General features: G+C 37.2%; 1 protein-coding gene across 1 annotated transcript; it reads right to left on the bottom strand.

Moving 5' to 3' along the window:
• Nucleotides 1-8,755: 8,755 nt before the first annotated feature.
• On the bottom strand, nucleotides 8,756-9,423 carry LOC127259135 (uncharacterized). The gene is made up of 2 exons (XM_051286279.1): nucleotides 9,319-9,423; nucleotides 8,756-9,193 (listed from the first exon to the last, which is right to left on the bottom strand). The coding sequence occupies exons 1-2, from the start codon at nucleotides 9,421-9,423 to the stop codon at nucleotides 8,756-8,758; spliced, it is 543 nt and encodes a 180-aa protein (XP_051142236.1).
• Nucleotides 9,424-12,490: the final 3,067 nt, after the last annotated feature.

The following is a 12,490-nucleotide window of genomic DNA, read 5'->3' on the forward strand; positions in this document are numbered from 1 at the left end:
AATACTATAATAAAAATATTTCTTTATATATTAAAATTTATAATAATTTCTGTATTAGTTCCTCAAATATTTCTTTAAATGCAAAACTCAAAATTTGAAAATAATATATAAAATAAAATAAAATATGTATTTGTTTGGTTGTGGTTTGAAATTGATTTGAGGGTGTGGTTGTTTAGTAAAATAATTTGAAAGAATATTTTTTATGTGAAATATAGGTATAAAAATAAGCGTAACTTCCATTAAATTCCCCAATTCTAAATTCAAATTCCTATTTACTCCCTATACACTAAATTCTTCTCATTTACTTCCTATTCTTATTAATTTATTTTTCTTTATTCCCTATTCACTTAAAATACCTACAATACCTTCTTTTTTTTTTTTTTTTTTTTTTGTTTAACTTCAATTTTTTTATTATCTTCACATATAATCCTTAATTTCTATCGTATAATTTCACTTTTTACGATTAAAAAATAAACAAATAAGTAGATAGATAATAATATAAAAAGTAAATAATTATAAAATACATATATTTGCAACCCTTAAATAATAATACAAAATATTTATAGAAAATATCAATGTATGTCATACTCAATTTTAAATTTTACAAATACTGTTAAACAATAAGTAGATTAATTATATATATATATATAAATACTTACAAGTAAATTACATATATACATATATTTAAATGTTCATAACTATTAAATTTTAATACAAAATATTTATAAAGAATATTAATTTTTGATTGAATAAAATATAAATAAGTAAATGAACATGTACTTCGAACATTTTGTATCGTTTGTCGTCATATTGTAAAAAATGAATAATAAAATTGATCATTGGTTACACAAATTAAGGGTTTTGAGTTACATTAGGTATATAAAATTATAAAGAAAATATTATTTTAAGGGCAAAATTGAAAATTTATAGGTGAAAATGTGTAAAATTATAAATGGAGAGTTGTGATCAATAAACAGAGAGTTAAAAGGAACAAATATATAAACGAGAACCGACAAGGAAAGCAATTTGCGAAACAGAAATTTTTAGAGAACTAACTGTAAAAATAATGAGTGTTAATAATATATTAATTTCTCCGGAAAATATTATGATTTGTTTTGACAAAATAACACACTTAAAGTTTTTATTTGAATGATATTTTTATGTGATATTTTTGAAAGAGTAAATAATGTATTTTTATTGAAAATTGTGTCAAGTGAATAGTGTTGATTTGATTTGAAATATTAAAAGAACAACTCATAAGTATTATAATTTAATTCTCAAAACAAAATCAATTAGTAAAAATACATAAAAAAAATAGTAGAAAATAAAAAAGAACACTGTAGATCATTAGAAAAGCACACATACAATAAAAAGGAAAATAGTAGAATAATATATATATATATATTGAATTTACTCTCATTTTCTGTATAGAGGATTTTTTTAACTAATTTTCAAATTAAAAGACTCAAAATTTAAATATAATCTAAAAAAATATATTAAAAGGCAATATTTTAAACCAAATATATTAGAAAAAAAAACATTATAATAAGAATAAAAAAAGATTAGTAGTATGTAGTAATATATAATTTTAGAAAATACTATTAAACGTTACTATAATTTTTTGTATATATTTCCTAAATAAATTTCAAATCAAGACTCAAAATTTAAATATAATTTACAAGACTAAAAGTATACTATAATATAATACTCGAAATCAAAATCAATTAAAAAAATACATATATTAATAAGCGCCTCTGTGTTACGTATCATGATTTTATGTACTAATTTCTAAATATTTATTCGAATCAAAAGATTCGAAATTTGAATGTAATCTATAAAATTAATATATATAGTATATTAAAATATAATACCATAACAAATCAATAAGAAAAAATACATATACAATAAGAATGAAAAGAATTAATTAATAGAAAATAAAATTAATACAATATGTAATTAAAAAAATTACATACACAATAAGAATAAAAATAAAAAATAAAAAATATTTTTTATATATTAAAACTTATTACTCCATCCGTCCCAAACACCGTGCAACATTTGTGTTTTGCACGAGAATTTATGTGGAGAGTATTAAGTATGGTAATTTGAAATAATTTGGATATAAGTTATGTGATTGAAGAAAGAAATGAGTATTTCTTGTGATAAGATAAAATGAAATGTATATTAATATATGTATATAAATATTATAAATTATTTTTTAAATTTGAAAATGTTGCAGTAAGTTTCAGTGTTTGAGACAGATGGAGTAGTTTTTTTCTCCATGAATTATTCAAATATTCTTTAAAATAAAAAAGACTCAAAATTTGCACATAATCTATTAAAAAGATATTAAAATATAATAATCAAAATTAGATCAATTAGAAAAAGTAAATATTCAATAAGAATGGAAAAAAATAAAAATTGATGTGTAGAAAATAAGAATATTACGCATAATTCTAAAAATACATATGAAATAAGAATGAAAATATAAAAATAAAACTAAAATTTTCATATATTAAAACTTAATATAATTTCTATATGATTCTCAAATCAAAATTAAAAAAACAAATATATTGTATTCTTTCTTTACTTTTTTTTTAAGATTTTATTTTTATTTTTTTTACATCACAGTATAAATAAAAAATCAAATGGTAAAAAATTAAATTTTTTTTCACAACAATAAGAACAAGAGAATTAATATAAAAAAGAATATGATAGTTTACACATGTATAATGAAGTTAAAAATTTTTAAAAGATACATAGTAAAAAGTTTTACTATAAGAATTCTATTATATGTATTAATGAAAAAAAGCGTAATTCTCTTTGAAAGAATATGAGAAATGATAATAAGTGATATTCTCAAATAAAATATGCAAAAAATACAAAAATTTTAACATGACAAACTCTTCAAAATAAAATAAAAAAACAATAGGTCATCCAAACCAACAAATAAAATCCAATATAACCAAATTGGACATAAAAGTTATTCAAGAATGCTTGTAAACACACCTAAAAAAAATCAAAATAAAGAACGACGAATCTAAAAAATCTTTTATATTATGTAAAATTCAGGTTAAACAATATACATTTAATCATAAATTTCATTGCTGGATTGAAAGAACAAAAAATCGAGAATACTTTTTGAAAATTTCAACTTGTTTCAATGCTTAACGAAACGATAATCAACATTGTTTTGAACCTGTGCAGCTTGTATGAAAATCTATTTCTCACTTTTGTTGTGAACAAATTTAGTTATTTGCTTTAATCTCTCAATTTTGATGACCACAACCCTAATATTAGATTAAAGTTTCTCCACGTAAGAAGAAAGCCCAATATTCTAACTATATGTGATTATAACAAATCTTAATTATATGCTACTATTTATTTTTCTAAAAAATTTGAATTATATAAATAATTTCATAAACTATATAAATTTATTAAAATATTAAAATAAAATTCTCAAAATTATTAGAGCTCACCTATTCAAACACCCTTGTCAATTATATATATATATATATATATATACACGATAGTATTCAAACTTGTAAAAATGTATGTGTAAATATGTTTTCGTAACAAACAACCATGACTTTTCTATCTATTTAATTTGTGGCAAATTTATATGACTATAGTAATGTTAACAAAACTTTCAAGAATGTTGTTAATGTATATTATTGGTTGACCGTATATAAATAAATAAATTATGTGTATCTCTAATTGTTTAAACTTTTAAATGAAACGATCATTTATATTATTTAACATATACGTTGTTGAGTTGTATTTCTAAGTTAACGTAAAAATACCAAAAATAATTACTTTATTTTCTAAATTATGTACAAAATATTTCATCGCTAATTTTTACTTTAATACATTTAATTTAAAATATCAATTAAAAATTATAAGGGCAACTAAACACATATTTGGAACAATATTAAATAAGTAAATAAAGATTAGGGGAAAAATTTGGAAGAGACATGTTTTGCTATTTTGGAGGTTTTTTTTTTTTTTTTTTTTTTTCAATTTTCTTACTATACAATTATTTTGATTTTCAATAAAAATATATATTTTTTTCCTCATAAAATATTATATTTAAATCACTATATATATTTCTCTCTATCTCTCTTTATATAAAATAGATACTATTTTTTTGCAAAATATTATATTTTAAAAAATAAAAAATTTAGTACCTAATCCACCTCCTTCAACTTATTATTGAAACTAAAAATAAACCAAAATTTATACGAACCATTTAAGAAAATTTAATAAAAGTAAACAATTTGTATATATAATATTACTTTCTAAAAACTCATTATTATTCTCAAATCATAATTATTATACTTAAATTATTAATTATCACATCATATCTAGCTAATACAAAGAACAAAATAATCACTAATATAATCACATCATTAAAAGTAAATTCACTATCTATACCACTAGTTTTATACAAACATCACAACAAAAGAGTTCCAAATTTCAATATTTATTTGTCCTTTCTTCGTCATTATTATAATATCTTTACAATCCAAAATTATTCATACCATTGCGGCAATAGTTACGGTATTATTTAGCATCAAACATATTAAATATAAGTCGACAACACTTGTAATATATATCAACAATACTGTTAGTCGTAAAAAAATCGTCATCCACGGCTTAATCGGAAAAGCCTATCAGAATTGATTTAATCGTAGGGTTCCTCGGCCTCTTCAAGAAAGGATCCGGACTATCTCGCGATAACCGAAAAATTGATGAAAAAAGAAAGATAAAATAAACAAGAACAAAGCTGAAAATTAAATTGGAATTAATCGAAGAAAACTATAAAAATTTGGAAAAATTATAAGAAAATAATGCAGAGAAAAATTATGAAAAAAAGAAGAAAGATTCATGATAAATGGCGTCCTCCTACCTTCTTTTTCTTTTATTCCCCTAATCTTGTTCGGATAAGGCTCTTATCCCTTATTTTTCTCCAACCTCTCAAACCTCTTTTTATTTTCAAATTATGCTTCATCCGTTTACCCGTTGACCACGTACTTTACTAATCCGGGCTTTCTCATGGACTATATCCCCCTAGGACTAGGCTCATTCTTGGGCTGGCCCGGTTAAATTTTGGAGTGTACAAATGCCCCCCCACAAAATTTTGTCAGGTAAAATTAATTTGATACCCGGATAATTTTGTAATCACCTGAATCTGGATTCGCGCGCTAGCACTTGTCCCGTCTTCTTTGTGTTTCCCCAAAAACTTCACTCCTCATTTACTCTCTTCTTTTCCAGTTGCGAAAGAAACCCTCGCCTTCCTCGCTCTTCCCTTCGGCTCCATCTCTTCACCGTTGAACTCATTTTCTCCATTCTCAAAAACAAGATGCGGTGGTTCCTGGGTCCACTCCAACGAAGCAACCAGGCGGCGCTCACAGCGATTCCGGCGACCGGCGGGCGGAGAGACACTATTGAGGGTTACCTGATTTTTTCGCCACGGGAGGAGTTCCAATGTCTAGGTCAAAGCCGGGCGCTCAGGCCGGTCGTCCTTCTCCGACGCGCTCCGGGAGGGCCACCTTGTCATCCGGCGGTACTCGATTTGGGCTCGCGCCCTTTGCGAAAGATCGAGATGAGTTGCCAGAGGGTTCCTTCGACGCCCTTGGCGGGGGTAAGCTCCTGCTAGCCCGATCTTGGTTCAATCTTGTTGTTTTTCCTTCCCGTATTTTTCGGCTCCCAAGTAGTATTTCGGAGTTCAAGTCTTGGAAAGATAGATTAGATCCTTTATATGAGGCGCAATGGCAAACTTGGGGCATTCGGGATATGTTGTCTGTGTGTACTGACCCCTCGTGATAATCTTATGATCAAGTCCCTTATGTGTTTTTGGAGCCCCAGTATAAACGCGTTTGTGTTTCCCTTTGGGAAACTGGCCCCGACCGTGTTAGATGTGGTCGCGATTTTGGACCTTCATTCGAAAGGGGTAGAGCCTTCTTTTATCCCCATCATATAAACCTGATCGATTACCGATTCCCGTCGCCTATGATAGCAACACCACCGTGAGTCAATTTATTGTGTCGAATATGCTTTCCGGTCCCGTTGAGTCTTTGGAACACAATGCCTTCCTTATGTTTTGGTTTAGAAAGTACTTCGTTTGCTGTGCGTCGAAAGGATTTGTCCGGGAGGTAGAACTGATTGTGTATGTCCTTATGTCTGGGGTGTAAATAGATTTAGCTTTGTACTTCCTGGGTTTGTTATGTCATGGCGTAAACGAATTCCTGGAAAAGCTCTCTGTCTTCTTTTCCCGCGAACCGGTCGGAGCGGGCCCTCTGTGGTCTCTCGAGTTATGGGCGCTACTATATTTCTCGAATTTAATCAACCTGCACCCTGAACTTCCCTCCCGACCGTTCGTAGCTTTGGGTCCTCATTTGGCATTATATCCCTCTTTTCAAGGTGATCTCCATTCGATCATCTACTCCCTCATACACGAGACCAATCGATCTTCGGCCGACTTCAACCCTTTGTTTGGTTTCTTTACGTCTCTTGACACTTCTGTCGCTGTTACCGCCGACTTTTCTAGCTTCATATGTTGGAACAAATGTCTTACTGCTCGCATTTTAGTCGGGGGATTGTCTATAGCCTCTCGAAACAATCCCTTGCTAAGGGAGGTTTACCAACCTCAGTACTGCGCGCGCCAGTTCAGTTTGGTTCAAGGGATCCCCCTGTTTGGTTACCTTTTACCACCCCCCTTACTGCGGGTCAGAGTTTGGGATTGTCCCTTGTCGACGATTGACATGCTTATATCTGTGATATAGAGGAATTGCCACATTCATCTTATGCTTTTAATCCAAGCACGTTGCCCTCTTTCGACGGCTGGTGGGCCGAGTTTTTGGTTCACTCAAATGTGGCGGCTCTTCGGCGGTCCCTGGTCAGTCCAGATGATAAGCATTCAGGTGGTAAAGAGTCGTCTGCCGCTGTTTTCGAGGAGGTGGAGGAAGTATTCATATATTCGGCCATAGGTACTTTACTTATTCGCTATTGCATAGCCTGAAGACGGGTCATGATCGATCATTTTTCTTTCGATCACAGGTACGCCTCTTGTGACGGGTGCCCCATCCGCGCCACTTTCGGCCACTCGCCGTTCCTGAAGGCTGATATCCAAACCAGCCGCGCCCAAGTTGCGGCCAAAGCGCCCTGCAAACAGCCAGCTCCATCGCCACCCCTTAAGGTATTTTGAACATGAGTTTCCCTTTTGAGGAAACAAAGGCCTTATGGTTGCGGGTCTTTCACATATTCCTCCCAAGAAAGCTACGCTCGTGTCCTCTGTTGCTCCGACTGCAGACTCGCCTTCCTGGACGTCTCCGGCTCAGGTATGCTTCATCCTTCCCTCATTTCGTATTTATGTAGGAGAGGCATTCTGATGACTCTTCTTGGCAGGTTCTTCATGCGGGAACAGGCTCTGAGACCGTCGCTAAGTCAGTTGAACGATCTGCCTCCCCTCCATTGTCCTTTTGGGTAAAAGTCTAAAAGCTGATTCTGATTAGCTCATGGAATCGGCTTCTAACTTGGTAAATGCACGCAGGTTTCACATGGAACTACAACTCCGGGAGGGGCGGTTTATTCGGCCCGGGTTCACTCCCCTATCTCAGCCAGGCTTGAGCCTGTCAGGACGTTTCCTTTTCCATCTGTTCCTTTGGCCCCGAAAGTTGTTCCTACTGACGTAGAGGCATACTTTGCCCAAAGCCTTGCTACCTATGCCTCTGCCCCTGCCAGTTTCAAAGATCTGGGTCCGGATCCCTTTAATGGGTATCAGTCTGCTTTGCCGGAGGATTCGGTCGTTTTGGACACCCTGCAGGCATCTGTTCTGACTGCGGCTGCTTCTTTGTCGCTGGGCCTGCCTCGTCGCAAGCAGCTGGAGGAACTTACGGATCGCCTAGGCAAAATTTTCAGACGCCTGAAGATGTTACAGGGTGTTTGCGATATGAATGACAGTAAACTCAAAGAATTGATGGCCCTGGAAACGGAAAAAATGGCTTGTGCTCGGAGCTTTCTGGACGAGAAACAACGCGCTGAGGATGAAACATCATATATAGAGGGTCTTCACGCCGAAGAAAAAGCTTTGCGTGCTGAATTGAGCAGGATCGAGGAGCGTCTGAGGGAGATCCCACCAGAATTGGCACGGGTGGCTGCGAGTCTTGCTTCTAGGACTGCTTGGCGGACGGAAATGTACGATCGAGCGAGAGCTTTGGATGAACCTCTATCTGGACTCCGCGGCAAAAAACTTGTTTTCGAGAAGAATCTCCAACGGGTTGAACGGGGGCTAGGGGAGCTGCGTCTGGCATGGCCTAGTGTGACGGCCTTATGGGCTTCTTCGTGCCCTAGGACTTCAAAGTTTGCCAGCCGTCTTCCTCCCATGCTGGTTGTTGTGGCTGGGGATCTGTACGCTGGGGATCCATACGCTGCAGAGATGGCGTCTAATCCACCGGCCGCGGGTACGTCCGCCGTTAGTATTGGGTTTGTGGATGTTTATGTCACGTATGATGCAAGTTCAAGTGACTTTCCTGTGAACCAATAACTTATTCCATGCCTGTGTAACTTTGACTTGAATCACCCCCTCCCCTTTTGTTTTTTGGTTCCTTTTATAATGGTCTGTAAGTGACGGAGGGAGTCATTTTAGTAGCTATGACTACAGTGCCCGTATCAGCCTAGCTTTAATAGTAGCTCAATCTAGGTTACCCTTGTCCTGTTTGTGAACTAACCATCTTTTTTATTATGGAGACATCTCCTATTCTAAATCCCAAATGGACGGATAGAATCGTTTGAGATACTTTCCATTAATGAACATGTTCGACTCTTTTCCTTCGGGTTCCATTAATCTGTACGCACCGCTGGTTGTCTTGGCAGGTGTAATGAACGGTCCCTCCCATAAGAGTGACCATTTTCCAAATTTTGGATCTTTCGGCCCGACCGGAAGAATGACCTTCCAAACCATATCACCTTCCTGGAAGGCCTGAGACCTAACGTGCTTTTGGAAGGCCCTTTCTGTTTTTTTCTTTTGATCTCGCGTATGTTCGAGTTCTTGCAACCTCTCTTCGGGTAAAGTATCGAGCTCCTGAAGCAGTGCTTGGTCATTTTCTTCCATCGAGAGTCCGTTCATTTGCAAAGTTCGGAGCGATGCTACCGTAATTTTCAGTGGGAGCACGGCATCATGTCCATACGTCAGCTAGTAGGGGGTGCTGACAGTCATTGAAGATTTGACGTTCCGGTATGCCCAGAGTGCTTCGTCCAGCGTGTCATGCCAACTTCTCGATTATCTTCCAAAGCTTTTCTAATAATTGAAATTAGCACCTTGTTCTTCGCCTCGGCCTGCCTGTTAGCTTGGGGGTAGTAGGGGGAAGAATGGACCAATTGGATTCCATATTGAGCCACGAACACCTTGACCTTTGTTCCCATGAACGCGGTACCTTGATCAGTAGGGATCGTCTTGGGGATGCCGAATCAATTAATAATATTTGTTTTAATGAAGCGTATGATATGGCTCTGTTGCACTTTGGCAAGTGGTATAGCCTCCGCGCACTTTGTGAAGTATTCTGTAGCCACAAGAATAAAAAAAATGTCCTTTAGACGATGAGGGATGAATATTCCCAATCACATCCATCCCCCAAGCTAGGAAAAGCCAGTGCTTGACGATTGAATGGAGCTCCTCAACGGGGATTTGTCGAAGTGGTCCACGGCGTTGACACGCTGGACACCCGCGTGCATAATCTATGCAATATTGTGATATTCGAGGGCAAAAATAGCCGTAGCAAAGTATCGTCCACCTCATCGTGGGTCCAGCCCTATGTGCGCCTCTAATGCTTTCGTGGACTTCTGCCATGGCCTTCAGTGCTTCCTTGTGCCATAGGCAGTGCGCCAGCGTCCCGTCCGACCTTCGTCGATATAACTCCCTATTAATTTGAGTGTATTTCATGAGGTGATATCGTTCGGATTTTGAAGTGGCCTTCCCGGGGTCTGCCAGCCCTTCCAGCAAGGGGGTTCGCCAATCTGAATCTGGCGTGGTGACCTGCGAACATTCGAATTCTCGAGGCATATGTCCCCTTTTGAAACCGGAAGCCCATTGTGCCAAGTCGTTTGCCTCCACATTCTTATCTCGGGGTATATCTTCTAAAACCACATCCGTAAGCTGCTGTAGGAGACCGTGTACTTCGCGGAGAAGAATCTGGAGTTGTGGATCTTTACACTTGAATTCTTTAAGGGCCTGTCGGATAACTAATTGGGAATCCCCGCGGATGACGACCTTTCTGACTTTTTGGGCTACGAGGAAACGTAAAGCCAAAAGTAACGGTTCATACTCGGCTTGGTTATTTGTGATGCCTTGCGAAAGTTAATGCGCGAAGCGTCATACCCCTTCTTCTGGGCTATGAATTATTACGCCTGCTTCGGCTGCCCCTGTAGTACTAGATCCGTCGAAAGCTACCATCCAGGGTTCTAGCCCTACATAATATATGGACGTAGCCTGAACCATCCCCGTATATTCGGCTAGAAAATCGGCAATGGCTTGTCATTTGACGGCCTTGAGAGGTTGATATGTTAAAGAAAACGATGCTAACTTTAGTGCCCATTTAACCAAACGGCCTCGAAGGACTGGCCTGTTTAGTAAATAGCGAAGGAGATCAACTTCACATATGACCTTAGTTTCGAATGGCAGCAGATAATATTCTAATTTTGTATAGGCATTATATAAGGATAAACAAAGTTTTTCAACACCTGAATAATGAGTTTCGGCCTCATTTAAGGTCTTACTAAGATAATAAACAACGCGTTCTCGACCTTCGTTATTGTCCTGGGCCAAAAGATAGCCTGTTGTAGCGTCTGTCGCAGCTATATACAGTTTCAGCCCCCTTCCAAGGACCGGTGGCATTAATCCCGGCGGAGATGTTAGCGTCTGCTTGATCTGGTCTAGGGCTTCTTGCTGGGCATTTCCCATTCAAATGCGTCTTTCTTCCCACGCAATAACGCAGAGAAGGTCTTCATCCTCCCAGCCGCGTTGGCGATGAATCTTCTTAAGAAATTGACCTTTCCCATCAGGCTTTGCAGTTCCCTGATGTTGCGGGGAGGTCCGAGGTCTTGGACAGCCTTAGCCTTGTTTTTATCAACCTCTATACCCCTTTGATGCACCAAGAACCCTAAAAAATTTCTGTCTGTACTCCGAAGGCGTATTTTGCCGGGTTTATCTTGAGGTCATGCTGCCTCATCCGTGTGAATGCTTTGCGAAGGTCTAATAGGTGGTGGTCGAAGGCTCGGGATTTCACGACCATGTCGTCTATGTATACTTCCACACTAGCGTTGATCATATCGTGAAAATTGCGTTCATCGCTCTCTGGTAGGTCGCTCCAGCATTCTTCAGGCCGAAAGACATAACTATCCATTCTAAGATTCCGATTGCTCCGAGGCAACGGAAGGCCGTTTTATGGGTATCCTCCTCGGCCAGATATATTTGATTGTATCCTGAATATCCGTCCATGAAGGATAGGACCTCGTATCCCGCCGTGGAATCTACGAGCATGTCGGTGATCGGCATCACGTATTCGTCTTTTGGCGTTGCTAGGTTGAGATTCCGGAAGTCGATGAAAAAGCGGATATTCCTATTTTTCTTCGGTACAGGAACGATATTAGAGATCCACTCTGGATACCTGCACGTTCGAATGAAATTAGCTTTAAGAAGCTTTTTGATCTCTTCTTTTACTTTCAGCAGCAATTCCAGGTTGAAGCGCCTAGGGGCCTGCTTGTGTGGCCGGCACAAAGCCTTAATGGGAAGTCGGTGCTCCACCAGACTTCTTGATAACCCCGGCATCTCATGGTAGTCCCATGTGTAGCAGTCTCTGAATTCGCGGATCAGAGTAACCATTCGTTCTTTTGCGTTGCCGTCTAGTAGAGCGCTGATCCGCGTCATCCGAGGCGCTGAATCGCTCCCCAGGTTAACCTCTTCCAGAGTATGTTGAGCTTCGAAAGGTGGAGCAGTTCTTTGGATTAGCAGTTGAACTTTTTCTTCATTCCGATTGTGCCCATGCGGTCCGGGAGCCGTTCCTGCCTGTTCGTCGGGTAGTGGGGCGGCAAGGTTGCCTTCTTGTATGAATGGACAACCAGACCTGCCTGCCCTTGCCTCCCAATCTCGTACAATTAGATCGTCAGACATGAAGACTGTCTGCACCGTCAGGTCGTTCGTCGGCCTCTATTATGATTTTGAACCTTTTTATGGTTAGGTTACACTTATTCCATATCCTTGCATCTTCCAACATCATGGAAAACGGGTAAACTTCAGGAGAATAATATACGGATTCTGCGGAATGTACTTCCATGATAGGATCAGTTTCGGATTCTACTGTCTCGACTTAATTCCCATTCCAAAACATGACCTTCTGGTGGAGGGTCGACGGCACGCATTGAGTGGTATGAATCCAATCCCTCCCAAGAATAGCCGAGTAGGTTGGCTTTCCTTTGACGACAAAGAAGGCCATCT

The sequence above is a fragment of the Andrographis paniculata genome, unplaced genomic scaffold (genome assembly GCF_009805555.1).
Source record: "Andrographis paniculata isolate CXL003 unplaced genomic scaffold, ASM980555v1 Contig5END, whole genome shotgun sequence".
Taxonomy (NCBI): Eukaryota; Viridiplantae; Streptophyta; class Magnoliopsida; order Lamiales; family Acanthaceae; genus Andrographis; species Andrographis paniculata.

Excerpts from the sequence above, each read along its gene's own strand:
- LOC127259135 (XM_051286279.1), bottom strand. The coding sequence starts at position 9,423 with ATGGGAACAAAGGTCAAGGTGTTCGTGGCTCAATATGGAATCCAATTG. Across the intron at positions 9,194-9,318 it reads AGGCCGAGGCGAAGAACAAG|CTGACGTATGGACATGATGC; the intron begins GTGCTAATTTCA and ends ACCCCCTACTAG.